At 45.9% G+C, this 18,936-nt stretch overlaps 1 protein-coding gene across 10 annotated transcripts in view; it reads right to left on the reverse strand.

Annotated features, from left to right (window-relative positions):
- Nucleotides 1-18,936, reverse strand: part of SIK3 (SIK family kinase 3) — a 277,767-nt gene that overhangs the window by 244,323 nt on the left and 14,508 nt on the right. For 9 of the 10 annotated variants that reach the window (XM_047878144.1, XM_047878140.1, XM_047878145.1 and 6 more), the window contains exon 1: nucleotides 4,672-4,967. The exons of the other annotated variant lie outside the window; for it this stretch is intronic. In XM_047878144.1, coding sequence (XP_047734100.1) covers nucleotides 4,672-4,944 — 273 coding nt within the window. In that variant the 5' untranslated portion in view covers nucleotides 4,945-4,967. Of the gene's footprint in view, nucleotides 1-4,671; nucleotides 4,968-18,936 lie in introns of those variants that run through there. 10 annotated transcript variants of the gene reach the window in all.

The raw sequence follows: 18,936 nt of genomic DNA on the forward strand, positions 1-18,936 counted from the left end.
CACGGCTGCTCAACATTTGGAATGGGGTCATGGGGCAAAATGTTTTCTCTGTGTAATATCTAAAGTGAAGAATCCTGACCTTGGTCTTCTAAGTAGCACCCTCTGTACCCAAATGCGAATGCGTCCTTCAGCTTGCAGGAACACTTCTTCATATCCTCCACCAAATTGAAGTGAATCTCTGGGAGGAAAGTATACTCAAAGAAACTCTGTTCCATCACCAATGTAACTAGGAGTCGTTACACAAACACAATGAAAATCCGGGGCGGCCCAAAGCAAAAGCCAGTGTCAGTTTTCGGCAGACAAGTCTCACAATTGCTTTAAAAGAAAAAAAGTTTAGGGGCGCTTGGCTGGCTCAAGTCAGTGGAGTGTGCGACTCTTGATCTCGGGGTTGTGAGTTCAAGCCCCACAGTGGGCATAGAGATTAGTTTAAAAAAATGGAAACTAATGGAAAATCGTGTTTTAAAATGTCAATCTCATGAAATTAGCCCACAGTACACAGGAGCTCAACCCCAGTATCACAAAGTGGCCTCTGAAATAACAGCAACCTGTTTTGCCCTGAAAGCATATCATGAAGGTGGCATCTACCTGCACGAACGGCATGTGCATTCATGAACTGTTCCAAATGGGTAAAAGGCAGAAGAAGAGGGGCTATGCCCCACGCGTCTGTTACCACAGCTGCCAATGATAGTTCCCGTATCCCTACTGCGTGCCAGGCATATTCCAATAGCATCCCATATATTATCTTATTTAATCTCCACATCCCATATATTATCTAATTTAACCCCAACCTGTGAGGCACGTGCTACCATCATCTCATTTTTACAGGTGAGCAAATCCAAGCACAGAGAGGTTAAACAATTTACCCAAGATCATGCTAAGGAGAAGAGGATCCAAGCCCAGGAAGCCTTATCCAAAGCCCAACCTCTTAACTACAAACCAGTAACAAGCAAGTGATACACATTTGCTGAAAGGACATTTTGTAAGTATTTGACCAATGACTTTCATAGTCACGTATACATTTTTAAAACACAACACAGATCTACTCTTTGTCCCCACTCATCCAACGAGTGAAGGTATAATCAGGCACCGGGAACAGCCTATAAGCAAATTGGAAGCAGAGAATCTTTTTTTAATGTCTTTAATACTTTACGGTGTCCTACCAAAAGAAGAGAGCCAGAGAATCTCAGACCAAGCCTTCAACAAAAGAAAAAAAAAAATTTCTTTCTCCAAAAGAAAACAAAAAAGAAGATAGGACAAAGACAGCCAGGGTGAACTGCTGACCAAAGTATGTCACAGATGAACGTTCTCTCCTGGTAACTGCACCGCAGTGATGCCCCAAGCACCGCAGTGCTAACAGTACTCGGTCTGAGCTCACCACTGCTGGGCTGCATAAGTCACCCACAACATAACAGGAAAACATCCCCTTTTCTCTACTGATTTTATTCAGCCCGGGGTCCTACTCCAGGAGGGTTGAGAGTTAACAGAACCTGGGAAAGAGCCAGCTTTACCACTGATTGTTACGCAGAGGGCAGCTTAGTCAATAAATGAAGTTTACTTTTTAGCCTCTTAGTCCTTGGAATGGGCAGTGTGTGGAAGAAAAAATAGATCATAAATACTTCCCTGAAGTTCAGAAAGCATGTATGACCTACCCTCCTTCAACCAACACAGATACCTTCTGAATTACCAGAGCCTAATTGTTCAAGATGGTTTTATGTAAAACCCAGACCACCCAGTGGCCTACAGGGGGAAAAGGAGAAAGAAGAAAAAAAAAAATCATGCACCTCTAAAAGATGAAAGAAGAAAATTATAGATTCTAGAAAGACATGAAAAAAAAAAAAAATAGCTCTCTTGGGCTCCAAGTGACCTTACTGCATAAACGCTGCAGTGCACGGGGAGAGAAAAATCTGTTTCTCTGAGTTACTGAAACAGCAGCTCCTGCATTTACCAGTACCTAGGCACCTTCCTCGCCATTATATAACCAAATCATGGCCTTGCTAGGCCATCGCACTGTATGTCAACAGCTGTTAGGCACATCTAAGCTGTCAGCATTTAAGAATCCCTTCCAAAGTGGATTCAGATAACCATGGAGCAGGCCAAAATATGCTCATCGCTCACCCAGAGCACATGACAACTCCTTGTGAATTAAGCTTCACTCACTTCGTCAGAGTAATTTAAGCAGCAAAAGATAGGGCGCTTGTAACTGTAACTAGGAAATTGCACACTGCTACAGAAACACAAATGAGTGCTGGTGTGGTCCCCTCACACATGCAACTCATTGTCCAAGCCAATTCAGCCTCATTCAGGATTTCGAATATTTCCATACATAGGAATTACATAACTGCATACCACAAATGATCAAAGATGAAAACCAACATAAACAGTGACACCCATTTATAAACAAGCTAACGTTTAAGATGCTGCAGTCCTAAAGGATACCAAGGCCTCAGAGAAAAACCAAGAAACACACACACACACAGGAAAATTAGAAAGCGAGCAGATCAGCCATAATTAGCCACTGGCTTTGCTGACTACTGAAGACAGAAACGTCTCTTTTATACATAAAGCCAAGAATCAACTGTTTGCAATTACGTTTACAAAAACATACAACCCTGTCTGTCGCAGACTATTTTATCAATATTTTGGTGTATCCAAGGGCTGGAGGACACAAAATTCTTTAAATCACAGATACCATAAACCAGGCAACCAATTAAATTCATGGAGTCCATCCCCTAGAGGTCAGAGCAAAATAATCACAGGACCTCAATGTGATTACTGAGAAGAGAGGGGAAAGGGAGAAAAATAACATCAAAAAAGGAAATCCTGAAACAAGGAACAAAGCTCTGGAACGACTAGGGCTGTTTATAAACACAACTTTGGCTTAGCCAACAGTCAACAGAACTGTAAGCACCTGGGGGGGAAGGGGGCTGGACAGAGATGCACCCAAGCTTGGCAGAGTCTAGTCCCCCTCAGGGTCTGCCAGGGACATCAGAGAACCCTGGACTTTGGTACCTCATTCAGCTCAGACCTGCAGACTTGAGGCCCTCTGATAAAAACTGACAAAAAAGCTGAAGGGGGCCCCCCAGAGGAAGTGAAACTGACCAATCAATTTTCCACAGCCACCTACCCTGCCACCCTGGTTTAAAAAAAAAAAAAAAAAAAGGCCCCCTGCAGGCTTTGACAGAAAGGAGGGAAAAAGGAACTTCAGGGTGTAAGTGAGCAGGAGAGAAGGCCTAGATGAGCTACTGGCTTCTGAAAACAAGCAATTGCCATAAAAGCAACAACAACGTAGGTGATGATAAGCAGGGGCTAGGCTGAGAAGGTGAGGAATTGATGTGGCTTTGGTAGGAAGCAGCAGCAGCTGTAAGGGTTCTTCATTAGCCCGGGGTTGAGGGGAAACACAAAGTGCAGTTTTAAATATAATGAATGACTACACTGAAAGCATTCATTCAAGTGAGAGGTTGAGCAAAGAAAGAAATCTGGGAGTACAAATGGGCTTTGTGGGTCCTATCAAAACCCAAAGATTTCTCCTGATGACTTCGATTCCAGTATTTCCAATGAAGAAAGCTACAGGAAAGAAAGTGCTACCCATTTCCTCAAAAAAAAAAAAAAAAAAAAAAATCTTCTATGTAAAACTGTGTATGTATACTTGTATGGCTTCCTAATTGACCTTGGCCAATTTCATTACTACAGCTCCACAAATCCCTTGAGAACCAAAGGGCCCAGTGGAATCCTCCAGGGTCTGGGTTTCTCATACACCTCCTCAGTCACCCACCAGGCTTTCCCCCCCACCACTGAGAGCCCACCCTGGGCTCTATAAAGCCCATGATTCCAGACCCTCCAGCAACTAAAAATAACCAGCAACCCAGTTCTCCCAAATTGTTTAACCCCTGATTACCTAGTGCCAACCATGAACCTGGGGCGCCCTGGGCCTCTGTTCCCTGAGCCCCTTCCTGCTGAAAAGCAAAGTAATTTTTTTTCCTCCTTATTTCCCCATTTTCTTCATCGCCTCCTCGGATAATGTGGTCTGTCCTCGGGCTCCCATTGCTACCAACCCATCAGTCTCAGACGATCAAACGCCGATTGGCATCTGTCATAAGGTCTCAGGTCCCTCGTATCTCCCAGCACCCTGCACCCACCACACACCCCTAGTCCATGTCCTTGTTCCCCTCCTAACTCCCCCGGCTGCCAGTTTACCCTCTTCTTGCCCCCATCCTCCTGCCCACATTTCCTATCCCCCCCCCCCCCCCCCGCCCTCATTCCCTTAGGATTTCCTAATTGCTGCTTCCAGAGTCGTCTCAGCTCACAGTCTCTGGCTCCGTGAGAGTTCCAAACCTCTTCCTTCCAATCGCCCCTTCCACTACCCTCCGCAAAGCCCCGGGCACCCCCTCCCCATCCCCGGCTTCTCGGTCCCCAGGGTCTCCGCGCTCAAGTCTCCCCCCGCCCCACGACCCCCTCGGCCGCGGAGTTTCCCTCTCTCGGCTCGCCCCCTCCTCACTCCCCTCCGCGTCCGTCTCCCCGATCCCCAACGCTCCCCACCACCACCCCGAGCCCCGCTCGCCGCGCCGACCCCTGAGCCTCCCTGTCGCGGGGTCGCTCCTGCCCCCGCCACTCTCGGACCCACGGTCCCGGGCCGCGCAGCCCCGCAGCCGCCCGCTCCCGCCGCGCCACTACCTTGGCCTTGGTGACGAGGTGCGTGGCCCGCTTGACCACAGCGAAGTTGCCCTTGCCGATGGTGCGGTCGATCTCGTAGTAGCCGATGCGGGCAGGCACCGGCCCGCGGGAGGCCGGGGCTGGGGGACGCGGCGGGCCAGCCGCCGGGGGCACGGCAGCTGGGGCGGCCGGGGGCCCCGGGGCGGGTGGAGGCAGCAGGCGGCCCGCCGGCCCGGCTCCCCCCGCTGCGGCCCCGGCAGCCCCGCCAGCTCCGCTCGCCGCCGCCGCCGCCATCTTGTTGTGCAGTGAAACCTCCCGGGCCCGCGGGGAGCCGGCGGGGAGGGGGGGGCGGGGGGAGAGGGGGCAGGGGGGCGGGAAAAAGAGGGGGGGCCTGGCGGACGTCACTCAGGGAGGCGGGGCGCCCGCGCCGCCGGGGCCCGGCGCCATGGCAACCGCGCGTCACGTGCCGACGCGCGTCACCGCCCGCAGCCATGGCAACCGTGACCTCACCGGCGAGCTCGCCCTTCCCGCGTGGGCCCCGCTCCTCTGGCGCCGGCTCCCGGGTGCCCCCCTCCGGGGATGAGCCAGTGGGCACCGCGAGCGCGCCCGCCGGTTCCTAGCCGCCGCCGCCGCCGCCGCCGCCGCAGCGCTCGGGAGCCCGGGCCCGAGGCCAGCCCCCGGTCGCCCCTGGAACGGCTAACCTGACCCCTGCTCTGACCTTTGTCCCAGTTCAGCAGTCACCCAGCGTCCCTTAAAACAAAATGTTTCCTCATCACCAAAAATACCGGCCTTGTCCCACTTTAGCCCTGGAGGCCACAAAGGCAGGAATAGCTACAGCACTGAAGAAACTGTAACCAAGCTGGGAGCGAGGCAGGGGAATTCTTCAGGAAAATTCCTTCTGCCAACGAAACCCACCTCGTCTAATTGTCACCCAGTAGAGGGGAATGGGGAAACGAGGATTTGAGTGTTCAAGGGTGGAGAGACCAGCCCAAACATGCATTCCAGTCACTGAGTGGGTGAGGGCCAGAGCAGCTACGTCATTTTCCTTCCTCCCACCCCGTCTCTGAACAATTCTATAGCTCGATGACTGTCCCGATGCCTGCGTCCTATTTCTGTCACTTGTATAACCCTGATGGAGCAGAGGCGCACGTTGGCCAGTGAGCCACGTCATGGGTAAAGACAAAACCGTCTGTTGGGCAAAATAAATAAGTAAATAGTAAAATAAAAATTCCATCCTTCCAGTGACTCTCCAAGGACATTAAGGGTGATCAAATTTATAATTCCGGCAATAAATCTCATATTCTTGTTTCTTCCTCCCTCTGTTATCTGGCATTCCACATCCTCCAAGGTGCCTCACTCGCTCCCAGGTTTCCCTTCCTTCTTGGTCCCAGTGCTTTTATTAAGTAGATTAACTTAACTGCTTTAGGTGGGGATGGGAGGGATAGGCTTCTGGGCCATAGAAAACAAGACGGTCTTTGGCAGGCTGGGGGGGGGGGGGGGGGGGGGGGGGGGCGGGGAGGGGAGGAAGAGACAAGACTGAACGCTCCAAAGTTAAATGTGTTCCTTCAGTGCGTCCTGATCTAGCCACCTCTGTGTCTCTCTATGTGGCAGAACTGTGTCATCAGGTCACTGCACGTACAGTATTGAACACAGACACCCAGGGCACCCTGAATGTGTGAGAAGGAGAGCACATATTTGCTCTCTCTGACCAGTAGATGTTTACTAGCACTATGGTTCCTCGTCTGATCTTGAGTAATGGCTGGGATGGGATGGGACAGAGAGGTCATCCCACAATGGTCTTGCACCAGTTCCCTGGTTCCAGATTGCCAACACCATTGACAGTAATTGGTTCCTTGATTAGCACATAAGGATAAGGATGCAGTGGTCCTCAGTTTCTTGCCCTAGTTAAGCCCTTTCCTGGGTTGAGCTCATTCAATCGCAGATAAATGATGGAGCGTGGCCAGCCTCTCTTACCTCTTCAGGACCTCACTCACCAGCCTCTATAAGGGGCTATACGTTAACTTCAGTGCTGAGTCCCAGAGTCGAAGTTTCACCATCTCTCTGGGGAGGGGGGGTTGCAACAGAAACCTTAGCAAGCTGGTAAGGCAAGGGGAAAAGGAGCTCTTATTCTGGAGGCTGCAGGAGCAGCACCGAAACCATGCTCACTAGTGTCCTTACAGCCTCTTTTCCACTCACAGACATCATTGTAATATCAAGTACCACAACTTCTGGTGATCTCTGGAGGGTGTCAAAAGCCAGAAGCCTCTGAGGAAAAACTAGCAAGTGGAGCACGGGTCTAATTTCCGAAGAGAAAAAGGCAGATCGTGCTTGTCCCTAATAATGACCATAATGCGTATGCTGTGTGTTAGATCTTTTATGCTCCCTGCCTATATGGATGGAAGCCAGTAGATGGTGTGTGTCCTGTTGAGACTTGGACAAAGCCCGGCTAGAAAGCTCCCTGAAGAATCCTCTTTGGTGAGAAGGACATGGAAAATTGGGGAGGGCAGTGAACAACAAAAATCATCAGAAACAAGGAAAACTGTTTAGACATATGCATTTAATAAGGATTTGTTGAATACTAAGACTGAGGTACGTTTGGGGAGAAAATCACAGTCAATAATAACAATTTGTCAGACGCTACGCTAAGCAGTTTCGGTAAGTGAACTCACCTAACCCAAAACAACCTTATGAGACAGATTATATTACTATCCCCATCTTGCAAATAGGGGAAGTGAGGCACTGCGAGATTAAGGGAATTGGCCATGGCCACAGAACGAGAAAGTGGTAGAACTAGAATTCACACCCAGGCAGTGTACCTTTGGAACCTGAGTTCTTCCCCGACTGGATTACAAGCCCTGTCAAGGTAGGAGCTGGTAAGAAAAATGGTTTCTCCAGAAACCCAAGGTGACTGAGCTCAGCAGAGACCCAGGGAAGAGGACTTGAGTTCTTGAGAGCACAAGAGAGCTGGCACCAAAGTATATCAACAAACAGCACGCTACCAAACTGACTGAAGTCTCCAGGATGGCTTCACTTGTAAGTAGCCCCACAAAGAGCCTTACTATTTATTACGTGCTTCTGCTGACTTTAGAAAACAGGTAGGTAGGTGTGTTCCTACCTTGCTGTCAACTCAGAGGAGTGGCCTGGGGGCTGAGTTCTCAGAGCCCCCTGCAGTCCAGCTAGGAGGACGAGACCTAGCCCCCACCCAGCTCCCAGTCAGTCACTCTTTTCTAGAAAAGCAAAGATAGATGAAGAGATGAAAATGAGACATTTCCTACCTTAATGTCATTGTGTCTTGTTTCTAGAATTTGGAAAGGGCAAACCAAGGCGTTCCTGATGGATACGAGAGGCCCTTAGACACTTCTAGAAATGGTGTGAAAGTTCTGAGCTAAGGTCTGACCAGCAAATGATATAAGCAGTAGGAGGTAACACATTAACTCTTTTACGATTTCAAAGGCTCTCTTAGCCTGTCTGCAGGGCAGTTTACCAGCAACCTGAAAGAAAACTATAGCCTCACAACATAGCTCCACAGATTCTCAGAGCCATCGGGGCCTTGAAGATAGTCCAACCCTCACTTTATGTTGGCCCAACTTATTACTGCTCTGGCAAAAAAAAAAAAAAAAAGCCAACATTACATGAACATTCAGTTGACACAGAGGCATTATTCAGAAATTTCATACATTGGAACGCCTGGGTGGCTCAGTCAGTTAAGCATCCGACTTCAGCTCAGGTCATGACCTTGCAGTCCCTGAGTTCAGGCCCCGCGTCGGGCTCTGTGCTGACAACTCAGAGCCTGGAGCCTGCTTCGGATTCTGTGTCCCCCCTCTCTCTCTGCCCCTCCCCTGCTTGTGTGCTTGCTCACTCTCCCCAAAATAAATAAACTTTAAAAGTTCATAAAATTCATTGTAAGTAACTTAAAAAAAAATTTGTATGTCAAAGGCAATATCGTATTTACATGTCCCATGTTCCCAAACGAAGGAATTATCAGCCAGTTATAAATTCCGCCCTCACGTAGAAATCAGGGCACTGTTTGATCACATCGTCCAAACACTCAGCGTGCCCTGGTTCTTGGGATGAGCTGAATGTGCACTTTCTCTTCACGAGGACTGTGTGTTCTGCGTTACCACCTCGCCAGGAGCCCGTTGCCTTTCCCCGTCCTATCCCAGATCAACCTAGTCGTGTCCAAATGCTCCCCCTGGGTGTCTAGAAACAGGTGTAGGCAGCCAAAGTAAGTACATAGTCTCCTCCTATAAAGCATCTTGGGGAGGGGGCTTAAGAGAAGGTGAATAAGCTTTCAGTCAAGGATTTTCTGTTCAGCTTGCTCAGTTTTCTTCTTAACAGGGCCATTCAAGACACGACCCAAAACTTAAAAACATTATCCTTATTACTTTCCATATGTTCTAGGATATGGTTTAAGCATTTTTAGATTAATTACCCTTTAGATCATCCAAAAGATCTTTAGGATGATTTTTTTTTTTTTTAAGATTTTCTGCCCTCTTAGATGTGACTGTATCTATCATCTTTTAGGATCAGGGTTTTCCATGGGTAGATACACCTTTGGTTTTATATGGAAAAATACATTTGCTACAGAAGAAAAGCCACTCAGAACAACTTTTTTTCACAAAAGGTTCTGCTCCTTAAAGAAAGGTACACTTAGTTACCCTGTGATCAACTCCTTAATATTTATACCAATTAAAGTTTTTTCTTGGCTTCTTTCTCCTAAATGAAAACAGTGGTACTGAACAAATATTAATTAAAATTTTGGTATGTTTGGGTCCTTTACTTTCTCTTTTATGTAAGTGTACCTAAAATTCTGAGAATTCACAATATTTCACAGAAAATAAAGGTGCACTCCAAAGGTGTACCTCTAACAGAAGCTCTTTATTTCACTGGCTCTGAAACTCCAGAACCATCTTTCCCCTCTTTCCTTCATCTTCACATCTCTCCTGACAAAACAGCCATCTTCCCTGCCTCACCTGCCTTGGGAATTGCCTCTGAGTTTTAAGCGCTCACCTTCAAACAGCCTCGCACGTTCGGAAGACAGTATAGGGACTCTGCCTTTACAGCGGCTTTCTTACCTTAAGATTGGGGTTTGCTTAGATTTGCTACCGGCCTCTCCAGCTGTTGGCTAAGACAAATTTATGCAGTTGGGATTGACTTCTGTACGTAGCCGACCTACCTTTGTTTGCCTCATTTCCACCACAATTTTGCTCAGTTAAACTAGAAGATCCCTCTCGCCCCTCTGAGGCGAAAAGGAGCCCTCTCCCTTGTCTGCAGAGACACCTGCTGGTCAAGGTTCTAAACTGCAGGATGCCTAGCTGCCCTCCTTTTTCCATTCTGTCAAGGCCCTCTAGTCCTTTCTGTTTATTATTTTTTTAATAATTTATTTATTTTTAAATTTACATCCAAGTTAGTTAGCACATAGTGCAACAGTGATTTCAGGAGTAGATTCCTTAATTCCACTTACCCGTTTAGCCCATCCCCCTTCCCACAACCCCTCCAGCAACCCTCTGTTTGTTCTCCATTTCTGTTTAAACTCCAGGCAGTTGGAAACCACAAACCCACATCAGGAGCCAGAAAGCTGGAATCCAAATGGAAGCCGGCTCCAGGAAGCTGGATGTCTGTATGGCTAAACAGAAAGCATGGTTGAGCTGAAGTTACAGCCATACTTTGGACTTAGGTAACAGTCTGCGGCCGTGGCTTTGTGCCACCCAAGGATGTCTCCGTGTATCCCCAGAGTTCTCGCGGCATTTTAAAAAGAATTATTAAGGGGCGCCTGGGTGGCGCAGTCGGTTAAGCGTCCGACTTCAGCCAGGTCACGATCTCGCGGTCCGTGAGTTCGAGCCCCGCCTCGGGCTCTGGGCTGATGGCTCGGAGCCTGGAGCCTGTTTCAGATTCTGTGTCTCCCTCTCTCTCTGCCCCTCCCCCGTTCATGCTCTGTCTCTCTCTGTCCCAAAAATAAATAAACGTTGAAAAAAAAAAAAAAAAAAAAAAAAGAATTATTAAGGATGAAATTAACTGCCACTTACTTTTATTAAAAAAAGTAATTTCCTCCTTTTAGCACATTTAAAGGGCAGCCCGGCGCACAAGCAAAAAGAGCGAGGGTTTGACAGTTAGGCCTAGACTTTGTAGTGGGCTTTTCCATTTACGAGGCCCTCTCTGAGCCTCGGTTTCTTTTTCTGGAAAATCACTCCTACCTCATGGGCTTGTGAGGAGAATTGGCTGTTATAAAGACGTACAGGGGCTTATATTAAAGTCTGGCACACAGTACACACTCAAGGATTAATTTCCTTCCTCTAAAAGCATGTAAACAAGGACGTATCACTCAAGTCACCTTGAAAAGATGAGGAATGATGGAGAGTACGATTAGGGCTGTGAAAATGAATTCACTTCAGAGTCAGAGGGGGAAAACGATACTTGTAACTGTTTTAGTTTGGTTTACTAAACATGTATCTCTCAGTCTTTGGAAGTTGGATGGATTTGGGTTCATGATACAAACATAGATGTCCAGTAAAATCCCTCCTGCTCTCATAACCTCATAAAGTAGTTATTCCCCCCACTTACAGATGGTCAGGTTATTTGACCCATCTGATGACTGACTCACATAGCCAGGAAGCAGCGACGCTGAGAAGCAAATCCAGGCTTTCGATCTCCAAAGCTTGTTGTCTTTCTGAACTTTACAGTACAGCAGTGTCTGTGGTCTGTTAAAAAAGATAATAATAATACCAGTGGTTTCTTTCTTCTAAAATTTATTTAAAGTAGATGTGTAAGGAAAATACTAAAATATTTCTATCGCTGCTATGCAACAATCTGCTTAAGAAATTGTGTGCATTCCCAGGGTGCCTGGGTGGCTCCGACAGTTTAGTGTCAGACTTCGGCTCAGGTCATGACTTCAAGGCTCGTGGGTTTGAGCCCCACGTCGGGCTCTGTGCTGACAGCTCAGAGCCTGGAGCCTGCTTGGGGTTCTGTGTCTCCCTCTCTGTCCCTCCCCTGCTGGCGCTCTGTCTCTCTGTCTCTCTCTCTCTCTCTGTCTCTCTCTCTCTCAAAACTAAATAAAAACATTTAAATTTTAAAAATTCATTTAAAATCATAAATGCAAAACATTACGAATTATATTCATGCCATTGTTTTTATTTTCTGCAATAATCTACTTTTTAGAAACTCCAAATACCCATGTGTGACTTTTAAGCCTATTTTTCCAAATAAAGTTTAAATGCCCTAATTTCTTTTTACTCTTAATGAAGATTATTACACTGAGTTCAAAAATAAGGTAAAAATTGGCGCAGGATATGATGAGGTATTAGGGTTTGAGCTCTGAGAGTCCTAGCCCCAACTCCAAACTCCAAGTTGAGCCGCATTCGCATTCAGATAAAAGCTGATTTTGGAAACCAAAGCAGGTGTCAAATACTCTCCCCTTCCATTTCATGCAAGCTCTAATAGGAGCTTTGATTTCTCTAGAGATTTTTTTTTTCCTGTGACTTCCAAGCATCAAATATTTATGGATTCATTGGTAAAGTTCAGACTCTCAGAGCAGCATCCTCGGATGCCTTTACAACCTGGTCCCAACCTCTTTTTCAGCTTTTGAAATGTCAAGTATTTTCCCACTCTATTCTTCCCCACCCAGAACCACTACAGGCTCCTTTACGATCAAAACGCATTCTTCATTTTCTCCTTAACCTCTGCTCCTGCTTATTTATCCCTGTGTTTGGAATACTCTTGAAGCTCACCCAACTGTTATTTGAAATTCTACTACTCCCTTTAAGCACAGCTCAGCTCTGCATCTTCACAGTCCTTGTAAAAACCAGTCACAGTTTTTGTCTGGGTCTCCCGAGCATTTTGTCTATTCAGGGCACAGGCTTCGGAGCCAGATGGACTGGGTTCAAACAATGACTTCACAACTTACTAGCCGGGTGGTCTTTTAAAAATTAATGAGGGGCGCCTGGGTGGCTCAGTCGGTTGAGCGTCCGACTTCGGCTCAGGTCACGATCTCGCGGTCCGTGAGTTCGAGCCCCTCGTCGGGCTCTGGGCTGATGGCTCAGAGCCTGGAGCTTGTTTCCGATTCTGTGTCTCCCTCTCTCTCTGCCCCTCCCCCGTTCATGCTCTGTCTCTCTCTGTCCCATAAATAAATAAACGTTAAAAAAAATTAAAAAAAAAATTAATGAGCATCTCTGGGCCTCAGTTCTTCAACTGTAAAACAGGGATAATAATAAACCTATTTCATAGGAGTGTCTGGAAGTTGAAGAAATTACTACATATAAAGTACTAACGGGGCACCTGGGTGGCTCAGTCGGTTGAGCCTCTGACTTCGTCAGGTCATGATCTCAGGATTTGCTATCAGCCTGTCATGCAGAACCTGCTTTAGATCCTTGGTCCCCCTCTCGCTGTCCCTCCCCCGCTTATGCTCTCCCAAAAATAAAGAAATATTAAAAATAAAGAAATAAACTACTAACGATAGTGCCTGGCACATAATTGGTGCTCTAGAAAGGATTGTTAAAATTATTATGATGATTATAAATCCATTGTAGCATGTTTAACAGTCTAACTTATGTTATATTACATTTATGGCTCTCTGTCTAATTAGATTGTAATCCCCAAATAGGCAGGAGCCATATCTGTTTAATTCATTACCCCACATCCAACACTTAACATTGTGCCTGGGACATAGCAAATATTTCTTAAATAAATGAATGTCTTCTCATTAAATTGTGATTTCCTTCACACCAATTCAATGGGGGAAATAATAGTCTTTTCAACAAATGGTACTAGGACATGGGATATCCACATGCAAAAGAATAAAGCTGGGCTCCTACCTCACACCGTACACAAAAATTAAATCAAAATGGACTATAGGCCTGTATGTAAAAGCTAAAACAGGGCGCCTGGGTGGCTCAGTTGGTTAAGCGTCCGACTTCAGCTCAGGGCATGATCTCATGGTCCGTGAGTTCGAGCCCCGCATCAGGCTCTGTGCTGACAACTCAGAGCCCGGAGCCTGCTTCAGATCCTGTGTCTCCCTCTCTCTCTGCCCCTCCCCTGCTCATGCTCTGTCTCTGTCTCAAAAATAAATAAAAACATTAAAACAAAAATTTTTAAGCTAAAACTATAAAACTCAGAAGAAAATACGTGAGCAAATCTTCATGACTTTGGGTTGGGCAATGGTTTTGTAGCTACAATACCAAAAGCACAACAGATCAAATTAATAATAAATAAATGGGACCACATCAAAATTAAGAGTATAAATAATAAATAGTTTTATGCTGCAAATGGTACCATCAAGAAAGTAAAAATCATGTATCTGATAAGGATCTGTATCCAATTTGTAACAAATGGACACTCCAGTTATAGGAAGGCAAAGGATCTGAACAGATATTTCATCAAAGAAGGTGTACAAATGGCCAGTTAACTCATGAAAATATCCTCAACACCATTAGTCATTAAGGAAATGCAAATCAAAACCACAGTGACATACTGCTTCACACCGACTAGGATGGCAAAAATAAAAAAGACAGCCAGTGACAAGAGTTGGTGAGCATGTGGAGGAATTGGAAACTCCATAGATTGCTGGTAGAAATGAAAATGGTGGGGTGCCTGCGTGGCTCAGCCAGTTAAGCGTCCAACTTTGGTTCAGGTCATGACCTCAAGGCTCGTGGGTTCGAGCCCCACGTCGGGCTCTGTGCGGACAGCTCGGAGCCTGGAGCCTGCTTCAGATTCTGTGTCTCCCTCTCTCTCTGCCCCTCCCCTGCTTGCACTCTGTGTCTCTGTCTCTCAAAAATAAATACACATTAAAAAATAATAATAATAATAAACTAATTTAAAAAGTGTAAAATGGTATAGTCACTTTGGAAAAATGGTTTAGCAGCTTCTCAAAAAATCAAACATAAAGTTACCATATGACCTGGCAATTCCACTCCTAGGTATATCCAAGAGAATTGAAAACATGTCCATACAAAAATTTGTACATGAATGTTCAGACACATTATTCATAATAGCCGAAAAAGCAAAAACAACCCAAATGTGATTCAACTGATAAGTGGATAAATAAGATGTGACACCCATACAGTGGATTGTTATGCAGCAATAAAAACAAATGAAGTATTGGAGAGCCTGGGTGGCTCAGTCGGTTGAGCGTCCGCCTTCGGCTCAGGTCATGATCTCGCAGTTCACGAGTTCGAGCCCCGCGTTGGGCTCTGTGCTGACAGCTCAGAGCCTGGAGCCTGCTTAGGATTCTTCAAAATAGTATGCTTAGTGAAAGAAGCCAGACACTAAAGTCACAAATCGTAGGATTCCATATATATGAAATGTCCAGAATGAGCAAATCCATAGAAAAGGAAAGGAAACTCGTGGTTGCTTAAGGCTGGCAGGGTCGGGCAGTAGGAAAGAATGAGGTGTGATTACTAATGGATAAAGCATTTCCCTTTAGGATGATGAACATATTTGAAACTTAGATCGTAGTGATGATCGCACAAGTGTGGGAATATACCAAAATCATTGCGTTGTACACTTTAAACGGGTTGATTTTATGCTATGAAAACTGTATCTCAATAAAGGTGTTAAGTTTTTTTTTTAATTAAAGAAAAATTCATTAGGAAGAAATTCTCTACCAGTGGAGACTCAGTTGAAGGGGTTCCAGAGCAAAGGGGCAAAAAACATATTATCAGGTGTTTCATCCGAGCACTAAAGGTCTTTGTAACAAGAAACACTTTCAGGGAAGACAGTGGGAAGGGTTAACGTCTGCACTATTTTTGACTAGAATCCAGAATCAAAATCAGTTTTCTTTCCACAGAGAATACATACTATAGAGAAGGGAGAGTGTGTGAGAAACATCTCTGGAAGAGAGCCTTTCACAGGAGGAAAGAATAAAATTCTCCCCATTTACGTTCATCAGTTTCACTGAACAAGAAACAAACTCCACTTTGTATGCAGTGACTTAAATAGACCATAGAGCCAATCCCACTGATTCCTGGGAAAGGCAGCAACCTTGCCCTGGGGTTCGTGAAGAATCCCTCAGAGTTATAAAAAGCTCGGCTGGCTCTGTGGCAGTACAATGTCTGCCTATTTCCTGTCTATCCCTTGTTGATAGACCTCAAGGGCTGTCATTTATAGTCTCATTCTGGAGGTAGTCTCAGGGGCAGAATTATTTTCAGTGTTTACTTAGTACTCTGTTTGTTGGAGGAGTTAATCAAACGGACATGACCACCGGTTGGCACTCAAGCTGGACCCTGGCAATCAGAGGCTCCTCATCCCTTCCCCTGTCCTTGGCACGTATGCTCTGCCTGCTGTCCCACTGTTCCACGGTGGGAGCTGTTCCAAGGACATAGCCTTGAGAGGGTAAGGTTTTGTTGAGGCCATCTGGATGGTACGTGCTATTGAACCCAGCTAAGACTTCTTTATGAACTTTTACAATTCTGGCCGGTGAGTGTGGATATCTCCTCATCTCGTGGCCTCCCAAGACAAACTTCATAAATAAGTCTCCTTGTTTATGGATCTGGAGTGGTCTGCCTCTTTCTCTGGTCTCTCCTAGCCCTCCATGTAAGGGAGCCAATTTGCAAACCAACACTGTTGACTTGGAAAAGAGTTGAATATGCAGAGGCTAAAGCTGCTATTTCACGGCATCAGTGTTGCAGCTATGAAATCAGCTGTTCAGAGTATCTAACAGATCTAAGGGGAGATGATGAATTACATCTCCTCCAGAATGGGATTTGAAGTATGAGTTGGGGAAAAAACTAGAGTGACATTATTTTGCTTAACTTCCTCACCCCCAGTAGAGCCAAGCCAAGCTAGAAAAATAATGGAAAGAGATTGGTGGGGTTTCCATAGAAGACAGCACAGCATGGCTGAACACAGAGCACCAAAAGCAGTGGGATAAAGGAATGATCTAGAACAAAATAAGACAAACCAGACCACTTGACCTTAAGTTATATAAACCAACAAGCCCCAAACACCTCCTCATTGTGTACATGAACTAGATTCACTGAAACACATTCCTTGTCTTGAATAAGCTGGTCTTAGAAAATTAACAGCTTATATAGACCATACTATGCTATAGCTGATTCTGTGGCAAAAAAATCCCTTTCCCAGGGAAATAGCTTGGGTGTATTTGAGGGTGCCTAGCATTGCATCTGATAACATTAAATATGTGATCAGGACTTAGAAAGAGGGACAGACTGAATGTCTGAATTGGTGGGTTGATGAAAAAAAGAAGGCTAGGTTGTCAAGGGACTGAAAGCAACAGAGGAAGAACCTAGGATGTTAATTCAAATCGATTAAAATCAGAACATTCTATACCAGAAAGAATCCTGGATCTTATTTTTCAATCTTCTCATGGTACAGATAAGAAAATTGAGCCTCGGAGAGATGAAACCACCTGTCTGAGCACTGAAGATATTAATGGACTTGTCTGAGTTCACACAGGTAGTAGCAGATTTGGAATCTGAAGCTACATCTGATTCTTTCCTTATGAAGCCAGCACTCATGCCTTCATATTCTCTCTTCCCAGGAATAAGTGAAGAAAAGCCAAGAAACAAAAAGATCAAAGCAGCAGCAAAGAATACTCTGCTTTCCATGATTATGACAGACCAGAGAATTGGAAGTCAAAGACGGAAAGAATATGGGGCACCTGGGTGGCTCAGACGGTTTAGCGTCCAACTTTGGCTCAGGTCACGATCTCGAGGCTGTGTGAGTTCGAGCCCTGCATCGGGCTCTGTGCACACAGCTTGGAGCATGGAGCCTGCTTTGGATTCCATGTCTCCCTCTCTCTCTACCCCTCCCTTGTTCATGCTCTGTTTCTTTCTGTCTCTCTCTGTAATGAGGTTCGTATTAGCTCAGGCTGCCCTAACAAAATACGTGCACTGAGTGGCTTAAACAACGGGAATTTATTTCTTGCAGCTCTGGAGGCTGAGAAGTGTGAGATCAAGGTGTTAGCTGATTTGGCTCCAGGAAGAAGGGTTCTTCCTGGCTTGCAGATAGTTGCCATCCTGTGGTGTCCTCACCTCTCAGAAACAGAGTATGAGAGCTCTAGTGTGTCTTTCTCTTTCTAAGGGCACTGATCCCATCCTGGGGACTCCCTCTCATGACCTCATCTGAACCTAATTACTTCCCAAAGCCCCCACCTCCAAATACCATCACAATGGGGGTTGGGACTTGGGACAATTTTGGGGGGACATATTCAGTCCATAACAGGGCCTCAGAGGTTCAAGGAGGATCCCAAATATAGGAGGGCAAGTTGAAAAAGGAAGGAAAAAGGATGGGATACAAATGGTTCGTCCTCAGTCCCCTTTCATCCCTCCTGCTGAGGTTTGGGGGATAAGGAGGGGTTAAAATGGAGGGGAGGTTGCAGATAGATTGAGGTGTAAGCTCTGTAGCTGCTCCCCGGTGTGCTCCAGTGGAGGAACAGAGACCTCTGCTCGAGGCAGTTAATAGCAGCTCGGCTCTGCCACTGAGTATCTTGGTGACCTTGGCCAGTTTGGGATATCTCATCTGCAAAATGAGGATAGTAATAACCTAACTACAGGCTTGCTGTAAAAACTAAAGGAGATAATGTTGGGGCACGTGGGCAGCTCAGTCGATTAAGCATCCGGCTTCAGCTCAGGTCATGATCTCACGGTTCACGGTTCGTGCCTTTGAGTCCCGCATCGAGCTCTGTACTGACAGCTCAGAGCCTGGAGCCTGCTTCGGACTCTGTGTCTCCCCCTCTCTCCGCTCCTCCCCTGCTTGTGCTCTGTCTCTCTGTCTCTCTCTCTTCTCTCTCCCCCTCAAAAATAAACATTAACATTTTTTTAATAAATCAATAAATAAAGGAGATAATGTTTACAAAAGTACTTTGTAAATTATAAAGGGTCGTGTACATTTGTTTTGCTTCCTGTTAGTTGTTCTGGGGCCAGGCTAATGTTACAAACACAAGAGAAGTGGAAATCATAGTCCCTGATCTCAAGTTCCTATGAGATCCTATGAGATTAAATAAGGCTTGCAAACATGAAAAGCCTTTAGGCTAGCACACGGCCGCACAGGGTTGGTCAGGGATCTCATCTTGCCCATGGCCAATGGCTCAGATATGGCTGGGTGTGCCTGGCTAGCTGGTAGTGTGGCATTAAGGGAGTTCATTTGCAAGAAACCTTCATTTGAGAGACCTCCTCCTAGGGGAATAGAGAGCCAGGCGTGATAGGTTCACCAAGAGTTAGTGCCTTGTTCATCAGAATGAAGTCTGATCTTGTTAAACACCCTACCACAGCTCCTTAGCTGAAGATCCAGGGCTCAAATGAAAGACAAGTCTTTTTTTTTTTTTTTTTTTGACAT

This window comes from Prionailurus viverrinus, chromosome D1, assembly GCF_022837055.1.
Source record: "Prionailurus viverrinus isolate Anna chromosome D1, UM_Priviv_1.0, whole genome shotgun sequence".
NCBI classification, from domain to species: domain Eukaryota; kingdom Metazoa; phylum Chordata; class Mammalia; order Carnivora; family Felidae; genus Prionailurus; species Prionailurus viverrinus.